At 40.4% G+C, this 18,766-nt stretch overlaps 1 protein-coding gene across 3 annotated transcripts in view; it reads right to left on the reverse strand.

Moving 5' to 3' along the window:
* Window positions 1-18,169, reverse strand: part of SLC35D1 (solute carrier family 35 member D1) — an 89,722-nt gene extending 71,553 nt beyond the window's left edge. For 2 of the 3 annotated variants that reach the window (XM_066376536.1, XM_066376537.1), the window contains exons 1-8: window positions 17,795-18,169; window positions 17,001-17,034; window positions 16,817-16,903; window positions 16,051-16,118; window positions 13,471-13,542; window positions 12,793-12,861; window positions 10,130-10,232; window positions 4,145-4,237 (exon numbers count right to left, since the gene is read on the reverse strand). In XM_066376536.1, the coding sequence (XP_066232633.1) occupies window positions 4,145-4,237; window positions 10,130-10,232; window positions 12,793-12,861; window positions 13,471-13,542; window positions 16,051-16,118; window positions 16,817-16,903; window positions 17,001-17,034; window positions 17,795-17,997 (729 nt within the window). In that variant the 5' untranslated portion in view covers window positions 17,998-18,169. The remainder of the gene's footprint in view (window positions 1-4,144; window positions 4,238-10,129; window positions 10,233-12,792; window positions 12,862-13,470; window positions 13,543-16,050; window positions 16,119-16,816; window positions 16,904-17,000; window positions 17,035-17,794) is intronic. The other variant, XR_010750267.1, reaches the window with a different exon arrangement.
* Between the last annotated feature and the right edge of the window lie 597 nt (window positions 18,170-18,766).

An 18,766-nucleotide genomic window follows, 5' to 3' on the forward strand; every position in this document is an offset into this window, starting at 1 on the left:
CAGCAAGGGGTCCCTGTTGGAGTCAGACAGACAGGTTTTAGTTCTAAGCTCTGCCACTGTGAAATCTTAAGCATGTCTTTAACCTATAAATCAGATAAGAACCTACCTCACAGATATACGAGGATAAGGGAAAATTATTTATTGGGAGCATCTTGTCAGGTACAAAGCATCACACCTTTATAGGTAAATTATTACTAAAGGCCAGAAGTAGGCCCAAATTGTTAATATAGAAACAGCTTTACTTAAATATAAACCGTCACATAAAAAAATACCTACTCTTTGAAATATATATGCACATCAATGAATGTCTATCCACTTACAGGTATACATATTTTGGAGAAAAAACACAAGTCTAAAAGATACACACTGAAAAGCAACCTGACTTACTAGAAAACTTAACAGAAATCCTGCCCCATATCACACTCTATAATGTGAACTCTTTCTGCCAGACTTCTAACAGCCCACTGACTACTGTGAAGCTGAATTTTCCAGTAGAAGAAATAAATTGCAACCACTTGTCAATACTATGAGCCTCTTAGACATATTATGCTGTCTATGTTTTCCACCTAGTTTCTTTGCTGGTTAATAAAAGCAAACCATTCAACCACCTTTCTAAGTTATATCTCAACAACAACCCCTAAAAGGTTAGCATTACTTGTTGCTTTTGTTAGATAAGAAAACCAAGCCCTATCTCCTTTAAACAGCCAAACTTGGTATTCAACCCACATAAATTTCTTCCTAATCTGAAAACTTATAGTACTGACTGATGGGCATGCACTTTGGTGCTAGATATTACAACACCTCTGTAGCCATAAAAAATGTCTTCCTTGTGTATGTTAATTTCTTATATAGTCCTAATAGCACAAAGAAGATACTCAGAAATACTAATCTGAATTGAACTTAAAATGAAATTGTAATGACTTGTCTCAGAAATTCAGGAACAGAATCAAACTTAGAATTCTTGCTTTATAAGTTTCAAATTCAACTCATCACCTACTAAAACAACACTGATTATTCGTATCACTTATATTTTAATTTTGTGTGTAGGCAAAACTCCATGAGGCATTCCATCCCCAAAAAGTAGACAGACTTGAAATTCTTCCATTGTATACCCCACAATGCACTGAAAACACTTCTCCCACAAAACCTGTAATAGTTTATTGCTCTGATGAAGAAGATAGGTCTGTTCCACAAGGTGACTATAGAGTCAGTCTTCAAAGACAAGAATACAAAAAAAAAAAAGACAAGAATACCACATAATTCATGTTTTTTCTTATCACCTGAGCCTAACACTGTGAGACACAAAAACACTTAAGTATTTGAGAATATTAGAGGGAAAACAGGTTAAGGAGAGAGTGTTAACAAAAAGATCACAAGACTGTAGGACTGCCAGCCAGTGTGTCCACCTATACCCCAATAAATGTGTTATAAGAACCACATTGCTTTAATAATGAGAATTAACAAGCATGTGAGACCCAAAATACAGATGGGATCTGATTATAAAGCAATGAGTTCTGCTTCCATAATTAGCTTATCATCACAACTTGGAAGTACTTAGATGAACTCTGTCATTCCTAAAAACATTATTCTTCTAAAATAAACCTTTCTTGACTTTTGCCTGGCATTTTCATTGGGGGAATGAAACATTACTCAAATTCCACTCGTGTGCTTAAAAAAGAATAAAAGAAAATTTAAACTACATTTTAATATAGGTGGCAAAGTAATTTTTCCACAATGAGCTAACATTCTTAATTATACTGAAGCATTTCAAATTAAATGTGATACTGAACTATGAAATATGTGTGAGTTATGCATATAACTTCCAGTTAAATGATAATCACTCTAGAAAGAAGCTTCTCCTTTCAAGTAGCTACTAGTCCAAGTTTTAAGTTAATGAAAATTCCATCTCTGCCAAGTCTGTAGAATAACCTGGCCACATTAATCCTTCCAACTTGCTCATGCACAGGTTGGCCCCAAGATTTGGAATTGTCTGTGTTGCCAAGAGGGGCCTGGTTATTTTACATTACATTCTTGCCCCAAAGCTAAAGAGTGAGGGTTGCATCTGCCAGGCTGCTAGAGGAAGGCAGAACATTGTGGAGGGACCATGGCATTTGGAATTAAGCTTGGGTTTAAATCCTGACTCTGACCCACAAAGAGTGTGACGCTGGGCTAGTTACTCAGTCTCTCTGAGTCTTCATTTTCACATTGGCAAAATGGAGATAATTCAAACTTCCTAAAACTGTTAGGAGGACATTGTATCACATACGTAAAGTGACAAGCACATAATAAGGACTCAATAAATGCTGGTTTTTCTTCCCATTTTTTTCACAGTCACAAAATACTCAACACTCTTTATTAGTCAGAACATTAGCTCCATTTTCTTCTCTGGTGTCATTTATAGGATTGCTGGCAGCCAGGTCACACATGTGCAAGATGTCTATGCCAGTTTTCTTTTTTTTAAGAATGTTCTTGATGAAAAAAATATAAAAATAGCTTTATAAGCAGGCAGTAGTCTCCTACCTTTTATTTCAGAATAACTTTTTTAAGTGTAACTACTTTCAAAAACCTTTTCTTTATTTCAGCTCCCACTGATCTGTGGGAATTGTCACTGCTATTAAACAACCAACACATTTGGCCCTGGCCGGTTGGCTCAGCGGTAGAGCGTCAGCCTGGCGTGCAGGAGTCCTGGGTTCAATTCCCGGCCAGGGCATACAGGAGAGGCGCCCATCTGCTTCTCTGCCCCTCCCCCTCTCCTTCCTCTCTGTCTCTCTCTTCCCCTCCCGCGGCGAGGCTCCATTGGAGTGGGGATGGCCCAGGCGCTGGGGATGGGTCTGTGGCCTCTGCCTCAGGTGCTAGAGTGGCTCTAGACGCAACAGAATGATGCCCCAGAGGGGCAGAGCATCGCCCCCTGGTGGGCATGCAGGGTGGATCCCGGTCAGGCGCATGTGGGGAGTCTGACTGCCTCCCCGTTTCCAGCTTCGGAAAAAATGAAAAAAAAAAAATAAAAAACAACCAACACATTTATTATGAAAAACTACTGGCTGGGGAATCATTAGGTGGAATCCTGGTACAGAAAACCTTGGCAGAATTCTAGATTTCCACTTACGTACTTTGCAAAATGTTGTGAATTCTAACAAAATGGTATCAATTTTTTGCCTATGAAGATGGGCTTGTTTAGAGAAAAATTCTTGTCCGGATTTATTTTGTTACTCTTTTCTGGATTTATTTAGGTAAACATTCACAGAAAATGAGTCAACTATTATATTACTTGTTATTTATATGGTTAAATCACCAGCTGATGTTAAATATCTCCTGGGGGGAAAAAACAGCTGGGGATTTAAGCCAGGATGACCATTTTTTTTTTTTTGCCTGACCAGGCAGTGGCGCAGTGGATACAGCATCAAACTGGGATGTGGAGGGCCCAGGTTCGAGACCCCGAGGTCCAGCTTGAGCGTGGGCTTATCTGGTATGAGCAAAAAGCTCACCAGCTTGGACCCAAGGTTGCTGACTTGAGCAAGAGGTTAGTCAGTCTGCTGAAGGCCCACGGTTAAGGCACATATGAGAAAGCAATCAATGAACAGCTAAGGTGTCACAACGAAAAATTGATGATTGATGCAACACCTTAGTTGTTCATTGATTGTCTGTTCCTATCTGTCTGTCCTTATCTATCCCTCTCTCTGACTCTTGCTCTGTCTCTGAAAAAAAATAAATAAATAAAAACTTCAAAAAAAAGGGATGACAAATTTTACATCAAAACAGAGAGCTTCTAGAGATGCCTAGAATTTTGTTTAAGCTTAAGGAATTCTACTACGTATTTCAAGATTTTTTGTTTTTCATGAATAGTTTGCTACTATTCCTATTTTGTAATTTAGTAGGAATGTAAAATCCCCTTCCTCTATCCTTCTGACCTATAAGAAACACTATTTTTCTGTTGACAGCCAGAGCTATTTTGAGCCACATTAGTACTATCCAATACTTACGCCAAGGAAAAAAAGGTTAGCATGACATTAGCAAGCTAAAAAAAATCCTCAGTTTTTGGTCACTTAATAAGCATATTACTTAACAACTCCACAGTTTATCTTGGTTATAAATAACAACACAATTAAAAAACATAAGCCATTAAACCATAGGCAGAAAGTCCTACCTTTTGTGCATCTCCTGTAAAATATGCAATGGCCAGGGTGGGCAGAATCATGAACAGTGCATTGTAATAGAGCAGACCATATTTCCCCAGCTCCTAGGAGAGTAAATAATTAAGTGTTTCATTTGGTGTTAGCAAAGAGATATACAACACCCTATGCAAAGTATAACCTCCATTATACACACTCACACACATACCACCCCACAGTGTACCCAGAAAACTAGGCAGGTCAGAAGTTTTCAAACAAAGAAATAGCCTAAGCTTTTAAAAGAAAAACAAAAACAGTTGTAAGGTTTTTAATTTATCCAAAATAAATTCCTTGAGTGTTTAAGATCACAGAAATAAAAATGACATCAACTGTTCATTTTGAACAAATACATCTCTATAGAAATACATTCCTAAAGCCCCTCCTTTCCAAAATTGTATCAAGTCATCTAGTCTTGGGCTTTTCTTTTCTTTTTTCTTTTCTTTTCTTTTTTTTTTTTTTTAAATGTCAGTACTTCCCAAAGTAATCTACAGATTTATTTATTTATTCATTTTAGAAAGGAGAGAGAGAGGGAGAGAGAGAGAGAGGAGAAAGACAGAGAGAGAAGGGGGGGGGAGGAGCAGGAAGCATCAACTCCCATATGTGCCTTGACCAGGCAAGCCCAGGGTTTTGAACCGGCGACCTCAGCATTTCCAGGTCGACGCTTTACCCACTGCGCCACCACAGGTCAGACTCTTTTCTTTTCTTTTTAAATGAGAGGAGGGGAAATAGTGAGATAGATTCCAGCATGCACCCTGAACGGGATCCACTGGCAATCCCTTTCTAGGGACAATGCTTGAACGAAACAAGCTATTTTTAGCACCCAGGTCTGGGGCTCAAACCAATCGAGCCACTGGCTGCAGGAGGAGAAGAGAGAAGGGGGAGAGGTAGGAGGAGAGAGGATGGTCCCTTCTGCTGTGTGCCCTGACTGGGAATCGAACCTGGGATGTCCATACTCTGGGCTGACGCTCTATCCACTGAGCCCACCGGTCAGGGCCCTGGAATTTTCAGAACAACAGAGTGCTATTTAAGAGAGATGGACAGACAAATCCAGACACAGAGACTCACACCTACATCAACACAGACAATTTCCAAGTGAAGCATTTCTGAAAATCGACATGTGTAGTATATTAAAAATGAGGATTACTACATCTACAATTCCCAAAACATAGTATGACTAGTTGTAACCTTAGCAACTGGGGAGCAATGAAGGATCACACATATCTTCAAAACATAGGGACCCTATGAGAACTCTGGGCCTATGGCTGACTCACACACTTCTGGGGCATTATTCATCAGGAAGCAGAGTCACCTGAAAAAGTAGGCCAGAGGTTGGGGGCGCAAGGGAGACGGGGATGAAGGAGTAGCGAGGATACGGACATGATATTTACCTAACTTCTGTGATTGAAAGATCACAGAATTATGTACAAAGATAAACTACCTTCTCAAAAGAAGCTTTGAAAAACTAGAAACAAATATCCAACAGTAGAAAACTAGTTGATTAGACCACAATACAATCATACAATGAAATAGTATGCAGCCATTAAAAATGTTTAATAATATTGAAAGGTGTTCATAAAACAGTACCAGATGAAAAATATAGGTTATAAAACAGTACGTATCACTGCTCTTTTAAAATTTTACACCTAGTTAAGTTGGATCTATCAAAAGGAGATCTATCAAAACAGTACTTGATGATGGATTTAAGGAAGATTTATATTTTTCCTCTTGCTTATCTGTTTTCTACTCCTTCTATTATAAATATGTATTAGTTGTATGATTTCTTTAAAGTTAAATTCAATAGCTGTATTCATGTCTGAAATGTCACACTAAGTTTTATGCCACATGACTCATGCTCAAAGGACCATTATTACAAGCAGTCCTGAAATTATAGGTAATAAAACTCCTGATTTATTAAAGGCTTCTCAGTATTGGTCTTTCTCTCTTTTTCTCTTGCTCTCTAGCACACCCAAGCCTCCCCCCCCCCCCCGCCCTCAGGCGCATATGTCCTTGCGTTCTCTCTCCTAACCTCCAAGGGCCCTTCTTTTGCCTCTGTAATTTGTTTCCTGAGCCCATGCAGCCCAGCTGGCTCGGTCTTTGCGTGGTTCACTTTTTCTACCTCTGTGACTTTCCAAATAAACTTCTGCTTGTATTTGAAAAACTAACTAATCAAATAAATAAAAGCTTCTCAGGGTGACTATATTGCCTCTTGGGTAAACCAAAAAACTGATTGTTTATGGCTACCACAAGCATCCATGAAAAGGTACATCTCATTTCTAAGGAAACAAGAAAAAAGCCACAGGAACAGGTTAAGCAAAGAAAAAGAAAAACTCACAGACACAGACAACAGGGCTACAAGAGGGAAAAGGTGTTAGGGAATATAGAAGAGAACAAAGCAGGGATAAATGGTGATAGAACGAGACCTGACTTGGGGTGAACACACAGTACAATATTATAGAACTGTAGACTGAAACCTACATAATTGTATTAACCAATGAAACCCCAATAAATTCAATTTAAAAAGCCATAGGACAAAACAACCTTATACAACAGGTACCCAGTTAGCCAGAGACATGAGCATTACTCATCTCTTAAAGAGAATGCCTACACACCACACAACACACACACATACACACACCCATCCAGACAAGTGCCAAACTGGTATTTTTCTTGTCACATTTTAACTGTTTTGAGTATCTTTTCCCCTGCCTTCGTAGAGAGTACATCAACTAAACTTTTATTTAGGACATCATCATAAACGTGCATTATTTGTATTGTGTTCTTATACAGTGTTTCCCTTAATGCCACTTATTAGCCCCTAAATCACTTCTGAGTAATTCCATCTGAATTTTATAGTTTTCCTGTTTATTTCTCTTGTTGTTAGCTGACGTTTTATACTGCTGGTAGGCCTCTCTCTGCCTCTAAATAGAATTCCATCTTCTATATAGTTTGTTGCTCCTAATTCTTGAATTATGAAAATCAGATCAATATGCTTAAAAGGTCTCATACAAATAAGTCACGTCATTTCTGAGTAAGAAACTAAAGGGTTTTCCTGGGAATAAAATACTCAGAAATCCTTTTTGCTTTTTTTTTTGGGGGGGGGGGGTTGTATTTTTCTGAAGTTGGAAACGGGGAGGCAGTCAGACAGATTCCCGCATGTGCTCGACCGGGATCCACCTGGCACGCCCACCAGGGGCAATGCTCTGTTGCATCCAGAGCCATTCTAGCTCCTGAGGCAGAGGCCATGGAGCTATCCTCAGCGCCCGGGCCAACTTTGCTCCAATGGAGCCTCGGCTGCGGGAGGGGAAGAGAGAGACAGGAAGGAGAGGGGGAGGGGTGGAGAAGCAGATGGGCGCTTCTCCTGTGTGCCCTGGCTGGGAATTGAACCCGGGACTCCTGCACGCCAGGCTGATGCTCTACCACTGAGCCAACTGGCCAGGGCCCTTTTTGCTTTTTTTTAGGTACTAGGATTAGTATTTCAATTTAATTATAATTACAAGGGATCCTCGGGTTTTGACAGTCTTGACATACGATGTTACAAGTTTACAACACTCCTATAAAAACTTTAAAAAAATTGAGATGTGTTTCGGCTCATGCCATTAGCGTCGTACTTACGGACTACATGGGCAAACTAGTTTGGTTAGAAAAAGTCATCAACCTTCCAGACTAGCCTGGAACAACTAACTCTTCAAGAAGGTAGAGAGGTCTGCAACAGATCCTGTACCCTCTACGTCAGCTGCTTCTGGAGATGAAACACATGTAGTGCAGGTAGAATCATCTTCATCATCTCCTGCCTGTTCCTTAGGCAATCCTGATTCACCTGACCCAGTATCTCCAGCACCTTCTGCAGGTTCTCCTGCCTCTCCAGCTTCCTCCTCCCAATAGGTCACTCTCTCCCACCTTGCAATGCCCCTTCCAGTGTGCAAGCCAACCACAGGAATTTTTTAACACTCATTTGTTACTACAGTACAGTACAGTATATTCATGTCCTTTTCCTTTTTCTGTGGCTTAGTTGTGTTTTATGTTCTAGACTATGATTTTAAAACTGTGTTAGAATATGTAAGTGGCTTAGGCTAGGGTGTTTTGACTTATACCAAAATTCAGGTTACATCACTGTCATAGGAACTGTGTCATAAACTCGAGGACCCCTGTACACTAAACTACTCATTCAGTTCTTCACTTGTACCAGCCACTTATTAAATGCCAAAAAGCCACATGTGGCTACAGTTAATACACAGCAGAAATATAGACAATTTTCATCCTCACAGAAAAACTCTATTAGTACTGTTATAGACAGCTAAGCTGCTGGACAAATGAAATGTTATTATTCCAATGTACCTATTTTCCAGAATAGCAAATAGGCTGAAGGAAATAAAACAAAAACTAAATCTCTAACTACCCCCTTTTCTTGAGCTATTTCACAAAGATAAAAATTTTAAATAGTAGCTTCCATTAAAATGCACTCATCATAGCCTGACCAGGCGGTGGCGCAGTGGATAGAGCATCGAACTGGGATGCGGAGGACCCAGGTTCGAGACCACGAGGTCGTCAGCTTGAGCATGGGCTCATCTGGTTTGAGCAAGGCTAACCAGCTTGAGCCCAAGGTCACTGGCTCGAGCAAGTGGTCACTCGGTCTGCTGTAGCTCCTTTCCCGTTAAGGCATATACAAGAAATCAATCAATGAACAACTAAGGAGCCGCAGTGAAGAACTGATATTTCTCATCTCTCTCCCTTCCTATCTGTCTGTCCCTATCTGTCCCTCTCTCTGACTTACTTTGTCTCTGCCACACAAAAAAAATGCACTCATCACATGGATTTGTCAAGGCAAGTACATGGAGAACAGACAGAAAAGGTATGCTTAAAGAAAATTTGTTGGAAACAGATATACACTCTTCCCAGTTCTTCAAGAAATTTAAAAATAAACATTCTCTGAAAAAGAGAGCTATTGGGATGGCCACATGTTTTATGGTTCTTTCTGCAGAAGGCAAAGCCCCAATACAAACTCAACACTATAGGGTTGAGTATATATCCTACTATAGGGTAGGTAGGGCACTGGTATTTAAAATCTGAACTCCAAAAAAGGAGCTGAAATAATTTCAGAAACACTGTACATATAAAGAGAAGACTACAAATTAAGCAGATAAAATCTCTGACTAAAGAGAAAACATGGATAGGGAAATAAGATAAAGCCATGGTCAGTTACAATGAGATAAAATACCCTGGCTACTCAGGAAAAACTATGACGACATCTATTATAAATATCTCATGTGGGTCCTCATATAGGATATACTGTGAAAGAAAGGGCAACTCCTTCAATAACAACACTATGATATGCAAAGCTCAGTTCCATATAGCTTCTTATCATAATGGAATCATATACCATAATGCAGTAAAGCGACGTAGCTCAAATACTCAGTCTTCTAATGATCTGACTTGATCTAAAAATAAAATTCAGAGTGTCTATATTCAAACTATATAGTAAAAAAACTAACAACAAATATCTTTAAAGCCTTTGTGCACATTCTGCAAGTTAAGAGAAAGGAGCTAGGTATGTTCACGTGTATGAGATCTAGGCCAGGGAACTCAGTGTTGCCCCCGAGAGAGACAGATCCTAATGTTCACTCAAGTTTCCCATTATTTGTACATCAAATACACAAAGTTCATCACTCAAGTTTCCCATTATTTGTAGGTCAAATACACAAAGTCCATTCTTCTGTAGCATCTTCCAACATCACTTTTCAAATCTGCTGAAAGGATTCCAGATATTTCTTGTCCAGGTCCCTCACCAAGTCCTCTAGATAAGCCATGAACATTTATGACCCTTTTCTCTACCCTCAGAGATCCCATTTGTTTCCCATCCCCTAAGTATTTTTCTTTATTCCCCACTTTTTCCCTGATGAACTGACTTTATCATTCCCAACATTGGTCAACATCTCTTAAAGAAACTTTAGATTGCTACCTACCTTTGAATCTAATTTTTGTTTTACATATGCACCATTTGCTGCTGTCAGGACATCATTTATCAAAATAAAAACATATCCTTCCAGATCAAATGCCAAGTCAGAGCTGCAAAACATAAGCGACACTTAAATAACAACTTACATTTAAAGAACATGCATTTAATTTTAAATAGATCTGAATACAGTATTTGCAAGAACATATTCTTGTCCAGGTATATGACTACTAGGCATTTTATCAATGACTAGTATTTCTTGATTTTTAGTTACAAATTGCAATTTTATATTCAACAGAGTCTTCAGGAATGAGACCCACTAACACTTAAGTTCATTAGCAATAAACTGTTCTGAATTCAAAGTCAGATAACAACACAAACAATTCACTATTATAATATATCTGAAGCAGGCAGATGACATCAGAGCTCAATTTCAAGGTAAGGAAACCAAATGGATGAGTTGTTAACATGTCATTGTCCAAAGGTTCACGCACAACGTAGGACTATCTTGCACAGGTGGTTAGGCCACTAGGTGGAATTTCTGGAGTGTGGATTGTGGGTCATGATTAGTTCTAACTGAGATCAAACTACAACAGTGTCCAAAAACACACAGGAGGAACTCAAAACACTGAAAGGATTGCTTAATGCACTTATGTGGTAATAACTAGTGGCATTAGAGAAACTGAAGTTTTCCAGTATTTAACAGAGATAAGAATTTATTTTTAAGATTTTATTTATTTATTTTCAAGAGGAGAGAGAGTGTGTGAGAGAGAGAGAGAAGGGGAGAGAGAAGGGGAGAGAAGCAGGAAGCATCAACTCCCATATGTGCCTTGACCGGGCAAGCCCAGAGTTTTGTTTTGAACTGGCGACCTCAGCATTCCAGGTCAATGCTTTGTCCACTGCGCCACCACAGGTCAGGCGAGATAAGAATTTATTAAGCAGAATAAATAAATATCTAAGAACAGTATGCCTTCGTATTTGAGCACCATAGCTAAACAGTAGTCCTACATTATGCAAAGTTGCTACATATCTGCATCTAAACTACTACTACATGGAACAAGACTACTGAGGAGCTCTATGCCACTGCAATGTCAGGCAGAACTAGCCTAATGCACACACCCTCTTTCAAGCAATCTGATAACCCCCCACCTTCAGACTCCCTTCCTCTCAATCTCTTTCCCAAGTAAAGGTTCTAATTAGACAAGGATGATCCAGATAACAATCCTCCTCAGGAACTTTGCAGGCCAGAGTTAGCCCTGAGGAACCCCTATTGTTTGGTTCAATTTTTGATCCCACCAGCCTCAAGAAAATGCTTCAGAGACCAGCAGGGCAGCTCAGGGTAAAAAAAGAGGCAGGATTTTCATGTGGAATTTTTCTCCAAGGAGGCAATATCTAGAGGGAAAAGCAGCCAGCTATTAAAATTCTAGTAACCAATTGTTTTATCGTCCCTCCCCTTTTTAACAAAAAAATTTCATTTGGAGATTCAGAGTAGAATAGAATTTGATATATATTCCCCTCCCAACCCCCCATTTATACCACAGGTGTATGATAAAGGTAAATGAGCCAATCCAAGAAGTACACTGTAACTCCCACATGAAAAATATATGTCAGGCAAAATTTGTGGTATTTGCAAGCCCATATATTCATTCATTCATGCCCTGGGCTAAGTAATATGTTATAGAAAGCTCCTAGCCATCATTTTAATTTCCTGAGTCTTTGGACATATAGTTTCTTCATCTACTTGAAAACTAAAACTTAAAACAATGAGAAAAGCTTTAATAATTTAATAGACCATCTAAGTTATGGCATTTGTGAAATATCTTAAATGAGGCCAAATAAAGCAGTTCTATTATTTATTATTCCACAAGGCAAATAATTCATTATCATTTGCCTGTTCAGAGTCTGTTTGCTCTGGAGTCAGACACAGATTCAAATCTAGCCAGCTCTGCTCTTTGCTAGCAGTGTGGCCTTGAACAAGTTACTGGATTTAGGTTTTGGTTTCTTCAACTATAAAATAGAAAAATTATATCCATACCTTTCAGACTTGTGACTACATAACCAATATTTATAAAATTTCAAACACTGTGTAGCACAAGGTATGTGCTCAATCAGAAGATAGTATTTTAATCCTAAATTACATGAATTTAACATTTAAGAATCCCAAGAATCTGCTTTTGCCAGACTTGATCTTAACAAACCCAAAAAGATTTAACTTTTGGATACTTTTCAAAGATATAATTCTTGCCTATCTGGTGGCGGCACAGTGGATAGAGCATTGACCTGGGATGCTGAGGTCCCAAGTTCAAAACTCTGAGGTCGCTGGCTTGAGTGCGGGCTCATCCAGCTCGAGCATAGTCTTACCAGCTTGAGTGCAGGGTTGCCATCTTGAGCCCAGAGGTCAGTGCCTCATCTGGAACACCCCAGTCAAGGCATGTATGAGAAGTGATCAGTGAACAACTAAAGTGATGCAACTACAAATTGTTGCTTATCATCTCTCTCCCTTCCTGTCTCTTTCTCTCCCACCCCCCACTCTTGCTTTAAAAAAATAGAAAAGAAGAAAGAGATATGATTCTTATTTAGACTATAAAAATATCTTTATTGGTAATTAATCATTATCAATAATTATTGGTAATTTCTAAAGTGCTCATAGGTTTATATAGGCCCATGTCTTACCTGGCAGCTACAAAGGCTCCAATAATCATTGCGAATACAGTCATCTTAATACTCCAAGAAAAAGTCTTCCTACAAAAAAAAAATTTAAATATATACATGCGGCTTTATTCACAAAGATTTATTTTATAAATGAGTAACAGGCAAAAATGAGATTTTTTTCTTTGAAAGCAGCTATGGTCGTATTTCAAATGTTTCTAAGGAACTGGATACTTAAAAGACCCCTTTGATGATGCAAAAACTTACTTTGTTACATAAATAAGTACACTCACTTTTTTTCCTTATTAATTGTTATTATTGAGTCTGAATTTCAGCAAATCGAAATTTCTTTTAATAGAAAAAGGTCACACACATTGTAGTAAAAGTAGCCAAGACAGGACCATTATTTAAAACCTAGACTGATGTTTCTGACCTGGCTTCACCCAGTGGCAGCAGTAGACACAAGAATTCTTAAAAGTATATCTCTTGTTTAAACGGGTTTCTAATTCCAATTCATAATCTTCCTCACTACTACTCCCATATACAATCAATTCCGATAGCAAAGGGATAAAGTTGCTTGAACTTTCCAAAAGATAAAGTAGAAGCAAGACAATTTTAATATTTTTATTAAATAATTATTATACTGGGTACCTTTTCAAAGTGATTAAAGTTTGTTAAACACTAAATATAAATTTAGCTCACTTGAGTAAAACTCCTTCAGCAAACATTGTAAACAGGATGGAGAACCTTCTCAAAACTGTAAACATTGGCAAGCTGCAAAACAAACAAAAAAGATAATTACGTAAAATAAGGTTTAACAATTTATTTAACTGTTTTAAAAGATTCTCCAAATTAGTATTTTAAAATAATGCTAATTCTTTTCCTTCCATTATGAAAATTGTATGATTTAGCCAGTGATTGAATTAAGCACTTATTTCTCTATAGAAATAATTCTTATTTGAAAGCCTGAAAGAGTTGTTTTTCCAAAACTACTAGAAGTGAGAAACACCAAACTAACTCTAAAATGGTAGAGCTCACACATCTATTATTATCAAAGACTACTAACAGCCACTTTTTAAATTTTACTTACGACGTATATATACACCCTGAAGAGTAACCATGTTAGTATTTAAGAGAAAAAGACCTCTTTCTCCTTTCTTTACTGGCCTCTACAATAATCTTCCATGAGACATTCCTTAATTGTCCTTCTGTGGAAGTAATTTTGTCTTCCTTTAAATTCCCAGAGTACTTTGCCTGCACTGATCAAATGTATAGCCTCTTGTAATATAGTTATTTCTAAATATATTCATCACACTGCAAAGTACCTTATGATTAGCTGCACAGCAGAGACAGGGTGTTAATGAATGAATGGCTGAATGACAACAAATGAAGAGCAAACTCTGTTAAGCAGTTTTTGCAGCAGGTCTGCATTTCCTTCCAAGTAGGTAATGAGATGGAAAAGGATGTCCCACCCATGATAAATCGCCTTTCACGGAACCCTCTCCAGATATCGTCATTGTCATTCTGTCAAGTTTCTTGAGTCTCAAGAAAAGATGAAATGAAAAACACTTTGTCTGATTCTCAGAGCTCTCCCCATTCTGTTTTACAATCATCCAATAAGTGTGCCAGAGGGTTAGCTCATGTGGAAATGGTGAAGCCAAGGGTTTCTGTTAAATGGTCTCCTTGTGTGTATGATTTTAACATCACTTACACCTAATACGTACTATATTCCTTAAGAGGAAAAGCTAAAATTGGGAGGTTAGAGGATAATAAGACAGTGTTGTCATGGAGTAGAGAGTTATCACTTCTTTCTAAAAGCGAATAGACCGCCTGACCAGTGGTTGCGCAGAGGCTAGAGCACATACCTGGGATGCTGAGGTCCCAGGTTAGAAACCCCAAGGCCACCAGCTTGAGTACAAGGTTGCCAGCTGCAACATGGGATCACTGACATGTTCTATGGTTGCTGGCTTGAGCCAAGGTTGCTGATGTGAGCCCAAGATCACTGGCTTGAGCAAGGGGTCACTAGCTCAGCTTGAGCCCTCAGTCAAGATACGTATGAGAAGCAATCAATGAACAACTAAAATGATGCAACTATGAATTGTTGCTTCTCATCTCTTTCTCTTCCTATATCTCTCTCTCTCTCTAAACTAAATAAATAAATAAATAAATAAATAAATAAAAGTGAATATGCTACCTCTACAGTTATATACTGTCAGGCAGATAAGTTATTTTTTGCTCACTCTGTTAAAGATGGCTACTGCTGTCACGCACGTGGTGATGCTCTCAAGTGATACAGCTCATTGTCCTTCTTGCTTGGGAAGGGGCTTGGTTATGCTAATGTGTGTTGGGGGAGGGGCTTTCACACCAAAAGGTTTTAAAAGGTGGAGCTAGGAGGCCATTTTGAGAGAGTGACCAGGTTCTTGTAGAGAGGAAGAGCCCATGGAGGCAGGGCAGGGAGGCCACATGGAGGAGGCAGCCAAAATGGCGGAATGGTGAAGGAGAAGCTAGTTTGTGCAGGAAAAGGAGATGGGGAACAGAGGTGAATAAGACTGGTGAGGGCCTTTGATTCTGGGAAAACTCGGATGAGTCAGTGGCTTTGGGAGTCCTGAATGGATAGGGAAGTGTCTTCCTGCTGGGTTTTTACTCGCTTGTGGAGTGTGAGTCTAGAATAAAGGAAAATAGAACACCAGGTTTGGCTCCACTGTTTCTTTACAATCTGTCCAAATTAAATGTTAACCTAAACCTACATGGGCCAGGCAGCTTTGATGGTGGCCGTGGCTACTGGCTTTACATATAGCCATGAGTAAAATATTAATCTTATTTAATTCAGGGTTCCATCTGATGTTATTTTAACTACCTCATGTTAAAAGAAAAACTACAATAGTTCTCATACCCACCCTCTAATGCTGCTTGTGAATTTGCCAAAAAATATAATATTAATTAATTGTATTAAGAATATAAATCCCAAAGCCTAGCCTATATCCTTCACTAATATAGATCTGGGAAAAAAATGAAAATCTCCTATCACAGTATTTATAATATTTTAAGACTCATCAAACTGAGAAATAAAAACTCCAAAATACACAAAAATTCTCTTTTTCTTTAAAGAATTTAAACTAAATTAAAAACCTTTAGTGTAATCTTCATTATTTAGTATCAGAAGCTTTCTGGTCCTTTCATTTACTTCAAAAATCAATAACAATGTGTTAATTATTTGACATTCAAATACAATTTTAAGAATACTTTATATTAACCTCACTAGGAAAATAAAGTTATCCATACTTCAGTTTCTTTGTGCTGAACAGTCCCGTGATTTGGTTCCCAAAATATAGTAGAGGTAGTGGAAACGTCTAGAAAATTTAAAAAGGGATAACAAAACTCAATAATAAAGATAGCTAAAACAGGGCCTTTCAAACAGAAACAGTTTTTGTTTATATGATTAAATTCTTTTCTTTTGAAACATAAGATTAGTTCTCATAAACAATTTTGGCCCCCAAATAGTGCCCAAACATTATTCCTGCATAAACAGCACTACTATGGCAGAAAGAGAGAAGGAAGCATGGAGTTGGGGAAAAGAAACAAAGATGAATATGATCAAACATTTGGGACAGACACTTCATTTACTTTAAAATATGATAATGTATTAGCCCACAGCTCTAATGTCAGCAGAAAAAGGAAATAATTTTATCTTCACATGGAGTCAAGCAAATGCAGAGAAGAATAAGAAAATAAACCTGAAGAATAATGAATGAAGAACACACTGGCTAGAATAGACAAATATAGAAAATGCAAAACTGTAGTACTTCCCCCAAAAGTGTTCATTAATTAAAACAAAACATTTTATTTCTGGGGCCCTTTCCCCTTAATTTTAAGATATTGTGGAACTTTTAAGAAAAATACATATTACAACATTTATTCTTTACCTTCACTATATCCACTTTGGATTGGGTGACATCAAGACAGCAATTTTTAAATATGCAAGGCTCTTATAAAAATATACAATGAGTTCTTTTCAGAAAATAAAGTATTACTTTATCTATTTATTTACCTTTCGAGGTACATTACTGTCAAGGTCAGGAAACTTGACCACTCTGAGGGTCTTTCCCACCCAGAGAACTGCCACTGTAGCCACCATCTGTAAACAGAGAACACAGAATCACTGTTCTATATATAAAGACACACTCAGATGTTCAAACGACATAAACCATGTAATGCTGAAGATTCCAACTGACCTGGCCAAGTCCAACACAGAGCGAGGAAGGAAATCTACAAGAACGGTAGAGAGAAAAATATAAACAGGGTCAGAGAAAAACAAACTTAGCTCCTGTGATTTCAATGTGCATATCGGCAACCTGATACAAAGCACACCAACGTCAGCCCTTAATCCAAGTGGTGACCCGTGTGAGAAAAACGCGAGGGTGGTCAGACAACGAGGCTGATTCTGTAGCCTCGGGCCGGCCACTTGCCTCATCTTGCCCGATTCCACAATTTCGTCCGCTGCTTGCAACGGATTTTTTGGGTTTGTTTTTGAAGGAAATAAAGACATGGGTCTCTTCAACGGTTTCACACCTTTAAAGCAGAAATACTTCTGTCTTGGGGTTCCAGTGACAGCACCGGGCTCATTTTAAATGGGAGGCTGTCAGCGAATTCGGGGCACCCTGAAGCCCCGGCCCCTGGCCCAGCGGCGGAGGAGGGAGGACAGCCCTCGCTCTGCCCCCTGCCAGGCACGCACGGGGACCAACAAGTCACGAAGCAACTCCGCTCCACGCTCGCGTGGGCAGGGGTTCCAGGGCGCTGCAGCCCGTGCTCGGCAGGCAGGCGCTTTCCCAACGCGGCCCGAGCGCGCGCGGGAGCGGGACCCACCCCGCAGGCCGGCCGGCCGCCCGCCCTCCCCGAAAACCGGCAACTTTGTTCAGCTTGAACTTTGGCAGCCAAAGTTCAGGGAGCCGGCGCCCCGCGCTGCCGCCGCCGCCGCCGCCCGCTCCGCTCGGGGCCTCGGCCGCCGCCGCCGCCGCCGCGGCCCTACCTATAGTTGGTGAGCACGCTCTTGTTGACCACCACGATGAGGAAGGAGCTCACGCCGTAAAAGCCAGCGGCCAGCAGCTTCAGGAACACGGTCAGCGTTTCGGCCGACGCCATCCCCAGCTCCTCCTCATGTCTGTGTGTGGAGGATTTCGTTGGGGTTTCTCCTTTAACCCGGGCATGCTGACGTCTATGAACTTCCGCCATGGCGGCGGCGGCGGCGGCCTGGGAGGGGAGCGGCGGGCGGGCCGGCGGCGGGGCCAAGCGGCGCAGGAGTCTTGCGGGAGCAGCTGCGGGGACTCGTGGGGACTCGCGGGGCCTCGGCCGACGGACTGGAATGGCTGCGCCCTCTCCGCCTCGGCTCCCCGCACGGCCGCCGCCCATCCCCGCCCAGGGGCAGGAACGCCGGGTTCACACCCCCGGGACTTTGCTCCCGCATTGTGCAACGCGGAGTCAGAGGCTCGGGGGAGGCCTGGGGGAGGCTTGGAGAGGGCCGGGAGGAACGGTAGCAGCGACCCGGGGTGCGGGGCGACAGGGCGAGCAAACCGAGGGGGAGCCACTCGGGGACACCGGAACGCCAGGCTGCACCGCCCAGCCGCGCAGCCAGTCCGCCACCCCGCGCGGGGTCGCCCCCGCGGCCGTGCACCTGGGCTCGGGGAGGCTGGCGGTGGCCCGGCTAGCAGCCGGTTCAGCTGCCACCACCACAATGCAGACTCCCCACCGCTAGTAACAAGTGGCTGGCCGAGTAGTTCACAGGTTGTGTTGTGTGCGTCTAGACTCATTCTGAAGGCTCTTTTGGTCTCTTGCAGAAGGTCAGTGCCCCTCAAAGGTATCAGGTGTGGATAAAAAGTAAATACTCATCTTTTCATTCTGCTTTACCTCAGGCTTTTTTTTTTTTTTTAAAGATTTTTATGTATTGATTTTACAGAGAGGAGAGGGAAGCATCAGCTTATAGTAGTTGCTTCTCTTATGTGCC

This window comes from Saccopteryx leptura, chromosome 3 (assembly GCF_036850995.1).
Source record: "Saccopteryx leptura isolate mSacLep1 chromosome 3, mSacLep1_pri_phased_curated, whole genome shotgun sequence".
NCBI lineage: Eukaryota > Metazoa > Chordata > Mammalia > Chiroptera > Emballonuridae > Saccopteryx > Saccopteryx leptura.